General features: G+C 40.6%; 1 protein-coding gene across 1 annotated transcript; it reads right to left on the bottom strand.

Annotated features, from left to right (window-relative positions):
* Nucleotides 1–326: 326 nt before the first annotated feature.
* Nucleotides 327–1,409, bottom strand: LOC118596500 (speckle-type POZ protein-like). The gene has a single exon (XM_036207429.1). The coding sequence runs from the start codon at nucleotides 1,401–1,403 to the stop codon at nucleotides 327–329; it is 1,077 nt and encodes a 358-aa protein (XP_036063322.1). The 5' UTR covers nucleotides 1,404–1,409.
* Between the last annotated feature and the right edge of the window lie 12,857 nt (nucleotides 1,410–14,266).

Below are 14,266 nucleotides of genomic sequence, written 5' to 3'. Positions count from 1 at the left end.
TGGTCATATATATGTTCTGCTCAGTTCAATCCAGACAGGTTTCTCCAAAGAAATCCTGTTGCGATGTGCTTGGGGCCGGCATCAAAACTGAATCCGGGTTTCCAATTCATTGGACAAAAATTAAACAGGCACAGCAACAGGGCAGAGTATGCCAGAGTCTAGCGTTCCTCCTCCTCCAACCTGCCCTTCAACTCATTTACAGCTGTATTAAAGCCCGAGCCACCATGCTGTCTTTCCCCAGATTCACAGTAAATGCTCCACACATTCCATATAGTTTACCCAGGTGTCATTGGCTGCAGCACATGTAGGTTAGAGCTGACCCGGTCCTAGGATTGCTTCAGGCGTTTGAGAGGGGGCTCCAGGAAAGGGCAGTGAGCAGAAGCCAGGGAGTGGTTCGCTTCAGCCACTAAGTTGGGGTATGAGCCCACCATTGTCTTCCAGCCTGAGGTCTCAGTGACCTCAGATGCATGAGCTGTAATGAAGGCCTGGGTTTTCAGCTGCCCTGCGCTGTGGAAGTCAGCCAGGAAGAGAGTGTGGGCAGCATTCTCCACAGAGAGGTCCCTGCAGAGAGCATCCTCACACATGAGCTTCAAACGCTCCAGGCCATACCTGTCAGCAGCTGCCAGCACAGCATCTGCCATGCTGTCCAGATCTGGTGCTGTTCCGGTGTAAATGAAGCCCATCATTACCTTGAAGACTTGCGGCTCCAGGTCATGGATCTCAACGCGGTTCCTTTTGCTCTCCTCCATGTCATGTTCAAACATGGCTCTGAAAACTGGAGATCGAGCTGCTAGAATGGCCTTGTGAGCCCGGAATTCCTGGCCGCCTACCAACAGGCAGCAGTCTGTGAAGTGGGAATTCTTCCACAGCTCTCCTAGCTCATTTGCCAGTGTGCACTTGGGAACCTGGATCTCTGGCTTCCTCTTCTGATCAGAGATGCTGAAAGAGTCCTGGAACACACTCACCTTGCAGTGGAGGGTGAACTTGTCATCTGGGAGAAGCCAGTTGGCATGGGACAGGAGGAAATCTCTATGAATGAACTTTTTGAATCCCCAACTGTAGCGTGGCACAAACACAAAGGCTCTTGGGCTCCTCAGACTTCGGGTTTTCTCTCCTTCGGCGCTTATGATCCAGAACTGGAACTTTGCCCAAACGTGATTCTTTCGACAGCTGAGCAACACTAGGTAAACTGACAGGTAATTTGTCCTTTCTTCATTGATCCCATTCGGGTGTACTCTCAAACACCATTTCTCATTGGCTCCTATTGAGAAAGTTGGGCTTCTAATGTGTCCCCACATTTCCTCCAGAATAAAACGGAAGTTGCTGATGGTCCACCTGTAGGAGAAATTCTGGACGCTGATCTGTGGGTAGTCCCAGCTCTGGGCCATCCCTTCCCCTGACATTTCTTCTGGAGGTAGTGTGAAGGTTAATGTGGATCCAAAATTAAGAACCAGGGTGTATTTTCTCTTTACTTCATCCAGGAGGTTTGATGAGTCGGCTGGTCTTCAGTATGTGCTGGAATTCTGAAGTATTCTCTAATGCCAGTGAAGAAATGGATTTGCAGCAAAGTGAGGGCAAGCAGGCAAAGAGGGACAGCTTCCTTCTCCCATGTGCTTTTATAGGGATTCCAGCAGAAGGCGTGGCCCAATTTAGGGTGTGTCTCCCAGCCTCAAGATCTGGATTAAAGGCGTGTGTCTTCAGGCCTTGAGATCCTGGTTTGTCTTTTTAACCTGCAAAGTCAGTACTTGAAGTGAAACTACCTACTTAAGCAAAACATGTCTCACAGTTGTGCCCTCCATTTTAGGACTGTAGATAATTCCATATCGAGTTAAGTTGGGAACCAAGAACAGCCATGACAAGTGTATTTTGCTTACTGTGCTTCATCTTCCACAAAGTACGGGATGGTGTCCATTCCTACACAGCTGTTATTTCCTCTTCTCAGGGTTTTACACTAATCCCTCCCATAAACAGGATCCAGGAAGAGGTGTTTTCCTTACCTTGTCAGATCTCAGCGTTCACAACATGGAGGTCAGGGTGGAAAAATTCATATATTGTGGGCAGGAAGCAGAGCCAGGCAGGAACCCCTGAAAGTAGCTGTCTTCTTTCCTACCTTTTATTCCATCCAGACTCACAGTCTCCAATATGACTCCATCAGCTTTCATTGGTCGTCTTGCCTCTCCTCCTCAGATAATCCTCCTTGAAAAGATTCTTTCAGATCCACTTAAGGACATGCTATGAGAAGGTCCTAAGGGCTTCAGTTTATCAATACCTCATAGTATTCATCCTTCCCTGGTGAGTTCTGTCCTCTTTAAACTTTGAACATGGATTTAAGTCATTAGAAAGTCTTTAATAGCCAGCTGGCAAGTACCTAGGGTGCTCCAGATTCCAGTGCAGCTACTAGCCTTTCTCAGGGTAAGCTTTTAAACAAAAGCCATATTCTGGATTGACACACTTCAGTTAACAAGAACAGTTAGCCAGAAGTGGCAGTACAAAAGTCAAAATGTTAGTATATTTTCAGTAAGGTTTGAACATTTAGAGATATTCCCAGAACTATATACTTTGGTAGATTAAGCCTCTGTTTTAGTTGTGACAGGGATTGCTGTTTTTTTTTTTTTACACAAGTACTGGTTTTTACACCTAGAATGGTATTTTTATCATGCAGTTACACAGGTGGGTCTGTAGACAGAGGCCAGAAGAGGCTGTTGGATCCCCTGAATAACTGGAGTTACCAAATGTTATCTATGGTGATATTTTATTTGTGCTGAAATGTGGTGATATTTTATTTGTATGTTAATAAATAAAGCATGCCTGGAGATCAAGGGGGAAAAGGCCAGCCATTTTTAAGTAAACATGGAAGTCAGGGAGTGGTAGCACACACCCTTAATTCAATCATGTGGCAGGCAGGGTCTCTGGGTGTTCAGGGACACACTAGAGAACAGTGAAGCATGGTAACACACCTTTAATCCCAGTACCAACCATAGAGACCTGGAGGTCTGTACAGACAGGCAGTGACAAGAAAGTGAGGTAGCTGGGCTAAGAGCCAGTGAGAGGGCAGAAAAGCAAGGCAATAGAGGCAGGAGTAAATAGAAAGTAGCTTACTTTTGGTAGCTACAGAGCTGGAGAGTTATCATTATTTCCCTGATCTCTAAGGCTTTCACCCCTATATTTGGCTGTATGATTTTATTTAATAAGACCACATAGAAATTTGGCAACCATTGTCAACTGCTGTGTGAATGCATTGAATTGGATGCCAGTCTTCTGGAAAGGTATCCAGCACCTTTTACTGCTGAACAATTTCTGCATCCCATCACAGTTACTCTCTTAAAGATGCCGGAAGAGCTCTGAAAGACTAGTTTGTCCTCTAAAGCTTTGGCATTCTGAAATATTTTAGCTAGTATTCAAGAGGTAATCATGATTTCATTCATAGTTTTTTTAATTAATTCATTTATTTATATTTATTTTACATATCAACCACAGTTTCCTCTTCCTCCTCTTCTCTGGTTTGGCCTTTAATCCTAGCATTCTAAAGGTAGAGATCTGCCTGTATCTTTGTGAGTTCAAGGTCACACTGGAAATAGCCAGGCATGGTGACTCTTGACTTTAATCCAAGGAAGTGATGGCAGAAAGCAGAAAGGTATATAAGGTGTGAAGACCAGGAAGCCTGGTTAAGCTTTTAGGCTTTTAGCAGCAGTTCAGCTGAGATTCACTCCGGATGAGGGCTCAGAGGCTTCCATTCTGAGGAAATGGGATCAGCTGAGGAATTGTTGAGGTGAGGTGGTGTTTTGCTTCTCTGATCTTCAGCGTTCACCCCAATACATGGCTTCGGGTTTTATTTTGTTAATAAGACCTGTTAAGATTCATGCTACACCCATTCCCTCCCCACAACTCCATTCTACCCACCTCATCCACTCCTCAGAAAGGGTAAGTTCTTCTATGGCAGTCAACAAAGCATGACATATCAAGTTGAGGCAGGACCAACCTGCATCGAGGCTGATCAAGGTATACAACCCCAGGTAGTAGGTTCTAAAAAGCCAGCTCATGTGCCAGGGACAGGTCCTTGTCCCACTGCTAGGGGCCCCACAAACAGACTAAGATACACAATTGTAACCCACCTTTAGAGGACCTGGATCAATCCCATGTAGGCTCCCTAGAGTTGGTCTAGAGTCCTGAGCTCCCAGAAACACCAGCCAATTGTCTCTGTAGGTTACCCCCTTCCTCATGATCTTGACTGCCCTTGTTTATATAATCTCTCCTCCCTCTCTTCAGCTGGATTCCCAGAGTGCCAGGCCATGGACCTCTATATCTGTTTCCATCAGTCATTGGACAAAGGTTCTATGATGACAATTAGGGTAGTCACCTATCTGACTACAGGAAAAGTACAGTTCAGGAACTCTCGCTACTACTGCAAGGAGTCATAGCTGGTGTCATCTTCATAGGTTTCCAGGAGCCTCCCCAGCACCAGATCTCTCTCCAAACCCAATCTGGCCTTCTCTATCAAGATATCTCCCTTGTAACTCACCCTCTATGTCCCTCTCCAAACTTGACCATCTGGATCTCCTCCCTTACACCTCCTTCCCCAGTTTACTCAGAAGATCTTATCTATTTCCCCTTCCCATGGTGATCTGTGCTTGCCTCTTAGGGTCCTCCATGTTATCTCTAGGGCTATGGATTATAGCCTGGTTATCCTTTGTTTTGCATCTACTCTACTCTCCACTGAAGAGGGAGTACATACTGTGTTTGTCTTTCTGAGTCTGTGTTACCTCACACAAGATGACTTTTTTCTAGTTCCATCCATTTGCCTACATATTTCACCATGTCATTGTTTGTTTGTTTTTTAATCACTGAGTAATATACCACATTCCCTTTATATGTTCTTTGGTTGAGGGACATCTAGGTTGTTTCCATGTTCTAACTATTATGAATAATGGTGCTATGAACATAGTTGAGTAAGTGCCCTTGTGGTGTGATTGAGCATCCTTTCATTATATACCCAAGAGTGGTATTACTGGATCTTGAGGCAGATTGATTCCCAGTTTTCTGAGAAATTGCCATACTGATTTCCAGAGTGGCTGTACAACTTTGCATTCCTATCAGCAGTCAAGGAGTGTTCCCCTTGCTCTGCATCCTCTCCAACATAATCTGTCTTCAGTGTTTTTGATCTTAGTCATTCTGACATGTGTAAGATGGTATCTCAGAGTAGTTTTGATTTGCCTTTCCCTGATGACTAAGGATGTTGAGCAATTCCTTAAATGCCTTTCAGCCTTTTGAGGTTTTTCTGTTGAGATTTCTCTGTTTAGATTTGTAGCTCATTTTTTAATTGGATTGTTTGGTATTTTGATGTATAGTTTCTTGAATTCTTTATATATTTTGGAAACCAGCCATCTGTCAGATATGGGATTGATGAAGAACTTTTCCCATTCTGTGGACTGCCATTTGTCTTATTTACCATGTCCTTTGCCCTAAAAAAGCCTGTCAGTTTCAGAAAGTCTCATTTATTAATTGTTGCTCTCAGAGTCTGTGCGACCTGTGTTATATTTAGGAAATGTTTTCCTGCACCAATGCATTCTAGGCTACTTCCTAGTTGCTCTTCTGTCAGGTTCAGTGTATCTGTATTCATGTTGAGGTCTTAGATCCACTTGGATGTAGCTGGAGTTTTCCTCCAGGTCCCACTAAGCCCCAGCAGTCCAGTAGCCCACTTATAAAATAAACACACAGACATTTATATTATTTAGACTGTTTGGCCATTAGCTCAGGTCTATCATTGCCTAACTCTTACTCTTATATTCAGCCCATTTCTATTAATCTATACTTTGCCACGTGGCTCATGGCTTACCAGTACCTTACATCTTTCTTGTCATGGCGGCGGCTGGCTGTCTCTCCCTACCCAGCCTTCCACTTCCCCAATTCTCCTCCTCCTTGTCCCATCTACCCTGTCCTTCCTGGCTGGCTACTGGCCAATCAGCACTTTATTTATTTTAACCAATCAGAGCAACACATTTGACATACAGAACATCCCACAGCATTTCCTCTTTTCTTTTTTTCAAAAAGCAAGGTTTTAACTTTTATATAGTAAAATTTCAGGTAACAAAACAATTATCAAGCAAGAATTACAGTTACAATATTAAAGAAGATATACTATCTATCTTATATTTGTGAGTCTAAGATTTTATATCTAACTTATCTTTTATCATAATTGAGAAAATTATTACTATCTAATCTTCAACCATATCAAAGATCTCAGAAGGATATAATATTACCTGAGAACCAGGAGAAGGACGCAAGCAACTTTCGAGAGTCTTGTAGGGTAGACAGAGACAGCTGGCAGCCTGGACAGTCATCTAATGTTCCTTTGTAAAGTTGGGGCATTTGTCTTCAGCCCACAGGGCTATAGTTTCTTGGACACCTTTTTTCAGTGTCCTGTAGAATGTCTGGAAGTTTCCTCTGCAAAGCAGGAACCTGAAGGACCATTTTGTCAAGCAAAGTTCAGTGGTCACCTTTCTATGGGTCCTTCATGTCCAGTCGATCAAGCAGTCCAGGCAAGAACAATTTCTTGTCCAAATGGCTATTTTTGCCAAGGTGAAGATAAACTCCATATGAAGTGTTTTCAATGCCCATCCTCCTCTCTGAAGTAAATTGGTGCTGCTAGGAGCAGACATGTCTCACTGTCCAGAAAGTCTAAATTTTAAAAATATTTTAAATGCATATTCTGTAGACCTTTAGAGTGTTTGAAGATTACCTGTCTATCTGAAATATATCTATGTATACCTAGAAAACTTAACATGACTATATGTTTGACTATCATAGAAGACTAATTGATCTATATTTCTTAATTATCCATTACAATCTAAATGAGTTGCATAAACATAATACCTCAAACTAGAGTAGAAATATATATACAGTATAACAAAACTAACTTTAAGTTTGTATCAATAGACTAAAATCTATACCAATGTAAGACATTTTAAACAAGTTGTTCTGTAAAAGTAAGTTCATTAATCTACCCTTTCATCCTATTATATCTATATCACTTGGACTTGAGTTTTGTGCATGGCAACAGATATGGATCTATTTGCAATATTCTACATGTTGACATCCAGTTATGCCAGCAATATTTGTTGAAGATGCTTTCTTTTTTCCATTGTACAATTTTGGCTTCTTTGTAAAAACTGAGTTTTTACAAAGTGTGTGGATTTATGTCAGGGTTTTCTATTCAATTCTATTGATGCACATGTCAGTTTTTATGCCAATACCATGCTGTTTTTATTACTGTAGCTCTATAGTAGAGCTTCAAGTAATGGATGGTGATGCTTCGAAAAGCTTCTTTATTGTAAAAGATTATTTTAGCTATCCTGGGTTTTTTGTTTTTCCATATCAAGTTGAGTATTGTTCTTTTGAGGTCTGTGAGGAATTGTGTTGGGATTTTGATAGGGAGTGCACTGATTTGTCGATTGCTTTGATAAGATTGCCATTTTTACTGTGTTGGTTCTACCTATCCAAGAACACAGGCGATGTTTCCATTTTCTGATAATCTTCTTCAATTTCTTTCTTCAAAAACTTAAAGTTCTTGTCATACAAGTCTTTCACTTGTTTGGTTAGAGTTACCCTAAGATATTTTATCTTATTAGTGGCTACTGTAAAGAGTGTTGTTTCTCTGATTTCTTTCTCAGCCCATTTATCATTTGTATATAGGAGGGATACTGACTTTTTTTTTGAGTTAATCTTGAATCCTGCCACATTACTGAAGGTGTTTATTTTGGTATGTGGTACCTAATTTAGAAATATGTCCATTTATTTTAGATTTTCCAATTTTGTGGAGTACAATTTTGTGGAGGTTTTTGAAGATCTCTGCCTTTTGGTTAGTTTGGATAAGGGTTTTCCTATCTTGTTAATTTTCTCAAAGAACCAACTCTTCATTTCAGTGACTCTTTGTATTGTTTTTCTATTTCATTGATTTCATCCCTCAGTCTGATTATTTCCTGTCATGTACTCCTCCTGGGTAAGCTTGCTTCTTTTTTGAGGTGTGCTGTTAAGTTGCTAGTGTGAGATTTCTCCAATTCTTTATGGGCACTTAGTGATACAAACTTTCATTTTATCACTGCTTTCATAGTGTCCCATAAGATTGGGTATATTGTGCATTCATTTTCATTGAATTCTTGGAAGTCTTTAATTTCTTTTTTAATTTCTTCCTTGACTCAGTGGTGATTCAGTTGAGCATTACTCAGTTTCCATGACTTTGTATGCTTTCTGTAATATGTGTTGTTGTTGAATTCTAACTTTAAACCATGGTGATCTGATAAGATACAGGGGATTAATCCAACTTTTTTTTTTTTTATTTGTTGAGATTTGCTTTGTGGCTGAGTATGTGATCAATTTCAGAAAATGTTCCATGAGGTTCTGAGAAGGTATATTCTTTTTTGTTTGGGTAAAATGTTTTATAGGTGTCTCTTAAGTCCATTTGAGCCATAACATCTGTTAGTTCCCTTGTTTCTCTGTTGTTTCTGTCTGACAGACCTGTCCATTGCTGAGAGTGGGGTGTTGAAGTCTCCTACTATTGGTGTGTGAATTTGGATGTGTGATTTAAACTTAAGTAAAGTTTCTATTATAAATGTGAGTGCCCTTGCACAGGATTTTTCCTGTGATGAATACGAAATGTCCTTCTCCTTCTATTTTGATTAATCTTAGTTTGAGGTCTCTTTTGTTAAATGTTAGGAGAGCTACACCAGCTTGTTTCTTAGGTCCATTTGATTGGAAAATCTTTTTTCAACCCTTTACTGTGAGGTAATGTCTGTCTTTGAAGTTGAGGTGTGTTTCTTGTATGTAGCAGAAGTTTGGATCCTATTTTTTAAAATACATTCTGTTAGCCATGTCTTTTTATAGATGAATTGAATCCACTGATATTAAGAGATATTAATGACCAGTGATTGTTAATTCCTGTTATTTTTTGGTTTGGGTGTTGGTCATGGTAGTGTGTGTGTTTCTTTTCTTTGGGATTTGCTGTTGTAAGATTATTGCCTATTTATGTGTGTGTGTGTGTGTGTGTGTGTGTGTGTGTGTGTGTGTGTGTGTGTTGGGGGGTACAGCTAACTTCTTTGGATTGGAGTTTTCCTTCTAGCACTTTCTGTAGGGCTGGATTTGTGGATAGGTATTGTTTAAATCTGGTTTTGTCATGGAATATCTTGTTTTCTCTATCTCAGTGATTGAGAGTTTTGCTAGGTATAGTAGTCTGGGCTGTCATCCGTGTTCTCTTAGTGTCTGCAGAACTTCTGTTCAGGACCTTCTGACTTTCATTGAGAAGTCAGGTGTATTCTGATGGGTCTGCCTTTATATATTACTTGGCCTTTTTTCTTTTGCAGCTCTTAATATTCTTTCTTTATTCTGTTTTTTTTTTTTAATGTTTTAATTAACTTGTGGTGAGGAAACACTTTTGGGGGGTCCAGTCTATTTGGTATTTTGTAAGCTTCTGTGGGATGTTGTTCTGTATGCTTTGAATATGTGTTGCTCTGATTGGTTGATAAATAAAATGCTAATTGGCCAGTAGCTGGGCAGGAAGTGTAGGCGGGGTGGGCAGAAGAAGAGAAGGAAGGGCATTACCAGCCAGACACAGAGGAAGCAAGATGACAAGGCAGAACTAAGAAAAGGTACCAAGCCATGTAGCTAAACATAGATAAGAATTATGGGTTAATTTAAGTGTAAGAGATAGTCAGTAATAAGTTTAAGCTAATGGCTAAGCAATTAAAATTAATATAACCTTCTGAGTGATTATTCTATAAGCATGCCACAGGACTGCAGGGGCTTTGTGAGACATGAGAAATCTTCCTACTACAAAAAGCTTCTTGTATCTTCATAGGCATGCTCTTTTTTAGGTTGGGAAAGTTTTCTTTGATGATTTTGTGGGGTATATTTTCCATGCTTTTAAGCTGTAATTCTCCTTATATTCCTATTATTCTTAGGTTTTGTCTTTTCATGGTGTCACAGATTTCATTGATGTATTATGTTAAGAATTTGTTAGATTCAACATTTTCTTTGACCAATGAATCTATTTCCTTTATTGTATCTTCAATGCCTGAAAGTCTGTCTTCCATCTCTTGTATTCTGTTGGTTATGCTTACATCTGTAGTTTTTGTTCATTTACCCAGATATTTCATTTCTAGAATTTGCTCGGTTTGTATTTTCTTTGTTGCCTCTATTTCAATTTTCAAGTCTTAACCTGTTTTGTTCACCTGTTTGATTGTTTTTTCTTGGCTTTCTTTAAGAGATTTATTGAATTTTTTCCCCAATTTTTTGTGTTGTTTCCTTGATTTCTTTAAGGGATTTTTTTTTTCATTTCCTCTTTAAGAGTCCCTGTCATCTTCATAAAGTTATTTTAAAGTTTGTTTTGTTCTGCTTCATCTGCTTTGGGATGTTCACATCTTGCTGTTGTAGAATCACTAGGTTCTGATCATGGCACTCTTTATGTTGATGAATTTATTCTTATACTGTCCTTCACCCATCTGGGTTTAGAATAATTATAGGAACAGGTGTTGACTCTTGTGATGTCTTTGTTGGACTTTCGATTCTTTATTGTCTGTTTCCTTATTGTCTTTTGGCCTGAACGTCCAAGCATTCTGGTGATTGGCTGGTTGTCAGGTCAAGTAGGATTGTCTCAGCTGAGGTTTGTGAGGTTAGGTACCTAGATCCAGCATATTGTCCAGTTCTTCTGGCTGGTATGGGTTTTATTTGTACCTATGGAGTCTGTTCTTCCCACTGGTGTGGCTTTTGCCTGTGCATATGGAGTCTGCTCTCCCAACTGGGTGGCGCTTGTGCCTACAGGATCTGCTGATGTTGCTGGCGAGGGCTGTTCATGGGAGGCTGCTCTTCTTCCAGTTGGTGCAGGTGGTGCTGTGCTTACTGGGGCTGCTGATTTTGCAGGGGATGGTTGGCCAGGGGGAGGATGATGGGTTCCATGGGTTTAGGGGGCACAGTGAGTCTTCTTAGTTACAGGGTCCAATGGGCGGGAGCAGTCATGGAGAGGCCTGCCCTCTGAACTCTTACCTGATGGCTCAAAAAAAAAAAGAAATTTTAGTTAATGGTAACATCTATAATGACTTAAAATACCCAGTAATAAACATAAAGACATAAATGTTCTATTTATTGAAAACTATAAATTACTGAGAGAAATTAATCCTTAATGGAAGCTGTAGATATGTCTCTGCCATTATGAATGATTACTGTTATAACTTAAAAGTGGCAACAAGGAGTTACACCATACAACAGGGCTCATGTGGGAAGTTTATTGGGGAAAGAGCAGAGAAGGGGGCATGAAGGGGCAGAGACCTTAACTCTTCCTGGGGATGAGAGTAAAGGAAGAGAAAGAGACCAGGAGGTGGACAAGGGCCACCTTTTATAAGAGAAAGTAGTAAATGTGTACAGGGGGTGCTCTTAGTGCCTGTAGCTGAGACATTTCCTGTCAGGACTCCAAGGGCAGGTTGTACAGATGCCTAAATGCAAACAATTACCTCTCTTGTGAGGGACCAAAGTTCAGTCCCTAGTACCCACTTTTGTTTGCAGTATGGTGGTTTGAAAGAAAATGCCAGCCAAAGGGAGTGACACTATTAGGAGGTGTGGTTTTGTGGAGTAGGTGTGACCTTGTAGGAGGGCATGTGTCATGGTAGGGGTGGGCCTTGTGATTTTCTTTGCTCAAGCTATGCCCAGGGAGACAGACCAACTTCCTGCTACCTGTGGATTAATATGTACAATTCTAAGCTCCTTGTCCAGCACCATGTTTACCTTACCTGCATGCCTCCATGTCCCACCATAATGATAATGGACTAAACCTCTGAAAGTGTAAGCCAGTCAATGAAATGTTTTCCTTTATTAGAGCTGATGTGGTCAAGGTGTCTCTTCACAGCAATAGAAACTTTAACTAAGACAGAAGTTGGTACCAGGGCCTGAGGTATTACAATAGGCGTGACCCTGTTTTTATTTTAGAGGAATTTGGACTTTAGTACCTTGGGTTAGGGAAGCAGTGGAATGCTTTAAGCACTGCTCAATGGGCCATACCAGTATGGAAGATTTGAACTGTCAGTGGCTGACTCAACAGGTTTCAGAGGGGAAGAATTTTAGTTTTTGCCTATCATTCTTATGATATTTTGGTGAAGAATGTGGCTACTTCTTGCTCTTGTCTGAGGAGTCTGCCTGAGGATTAAGTAAAGAGATTTAGGTCAATTCCATTGGCAGAGGAAATCTCAAAACAGCCTAGTTTAGCCCCTGTTGTGTGGTTATTAGTGTTAACGCTAATGAAGATATATAATGAAAAGGAGCAAGGTGAGAAAGAAAATATACAAAATGTACAATTTGAGGAGGAAATGGGCACCAGGAAGTGAAATGGAGCTAAATCCTGTGTTCAAGAAGATAATCATATTAAACAATGGAATGAAGGGTGTGGTGACTTCAGGGCAAGATTCCACCCAGCTAACCTTCTAACTTGTGAAATAAATTAAAAAAATCCTTAGAGCCAGGTGTGGCGGTGAGTGCCTTTAATCCCAGCACTAGGAAGGCAGAGGCTGGCAGATCTCTGAGTTTGAGGCCAGCCTGGTCTATAGAGTGAGTTCCAGATAATCGAAGCTTAGACAGTGAAGGAAACCATGGAAAACAGAAAATTGGTGAAGACATAATTGAACAAGGGGGCCATGTTTCAACACCAGCAAGCAGCAAAACCTAACAGCTTCCAGCACATAGTTTTGGCTTTCAAGTAAAGGTTAGAAGAAAGTGGTTGTGGAATCTTCCTCTGCATGACCAGGCATGTGTCAGAGTTGCCCCTGAACATAGGCCTAGAGAGACCACTGTGTGAAGCTGTGAAGGAGAAGCCTAGATTGCCTTGGAAACCCCAAGATGTTGGAGATGCCTGAGCAGTGAGATACCTGCCAAGAAGAGCTGCTAACAGGGAGTGTAGAACCAGTCCAAGAGGAAGAAGTGTGTAGCAGTCTACAAAACTGAAAGAAGTTGGAGATCTGAAAAGCATTTTGACATCAAACATGGTAATGCAGAATTTGTAGTCTGCCCAGCTCTTTTTCAATCTTGTTTTGGTCCAGTATTTTTTCATTATGCTCCCTTCCCTGCATTTTGGCATGGTAAATGTACATCCTGTGCCATTATATGTTGGGAGTCTGTGATCTATTTTTTCATTTTGATTTTATGGGGGATTATAGTTGAGACTATATAAATCTCAGAAGAGACTTTGAAATGTAGACTATAAAGAGGTTTGAGACTGTTATAGACTATGGGGACTTTTGAGGTTGAAACAAATGCAGGTTTTTGTTTTGTTTTGTTTTGTTTTGTTTTGTATTTTGATATGGTGACAAGCCTTTGTGGGGCAGAGTAGAATGTGATTTGAATGAAAATGCTACCTAAAGGGAGTGGCACTATTAGGAGGTGTGGTTTTTATGAAGTAGGTGTGGCCTTGTAGGAGGGCATGTGTCATGGTAAGGGTGGGCTTTGAGGTTTCCTTTGCTCAAATTAGGCCGCATGAGACAGACCACTTCCTGTTACCCATGGATCAAGATGTAGAACTCACAGCTCCTTCTCCAGGACCATATCTGCCTGCATGCATCTATGTCCCACCATGACGATAACAGACTAAACCTCAGACACTGTAAGGCAACCAATGCAATGTTTTCCTTTATAAGAGTTGCTGTGGTCAAAGTGTCTCTTCACAACAACAGAAACCCTAAGACAAACACCTGTAACTCCAACTCCAAGGAAGCCGACATTTTCTTTTGACTTTCCACAGACACTGATGTGCACAGGTACATTCTAGCATACACACACCTGTGCATAAATAAAAAATGAAAAATAAATGTTGAAAAACTTTTTTTTTGTTGTTTTGATTTTTGAGACAGGGTTTCTCAGTGTATGTACCTCTGACTGTTCTGGAACTCATGATATAGACCAGGCTGCCTTTGAATTCAGAGATCTATCTGCCTCTGCCTCCCAAGTGCTGAGATTAAAGGGGTGTGCCACCACTGCCTATCAAAAACTATTTTTTAAAAAGAAATTAATCCTAACTAAGTGAATTATTCATGTTCTTAGAAAAATTACAACAAAGAAATTGGATTTTCTCCAAATTTTCCAATAGGTTCACTATAGTCCTGATACCATTTTTAAAAGTTTTTGTGGGCGTTAACAGCTATTTAAAAATGTGTATGGTAATCAAGTGCAGTAATTGCCTGGTCAGTCTGAATGAAAGCATTAAGTGTGATAATTTATTTAGCAGATACATGCACCTATT

This window comes from Onychomys torridus, chromosome 15 (assembly GCF_903995425.1).
Source record: "Onychomys torridus chromosome 15, mOncTor1.1, whole genome shotgun sequence".
Taxonomy (NCBI): domain Eukaryota; kingdom Metazoa; phylum Chordata; class Mammalia; order Rodentia; family Cricetidae; genus Onychomys; species Onychomys torridus.
Note: the sequence above shows the minus strand (reverse complement) of the source record. Positions and strands in the feature narration are given on the sequence as shown.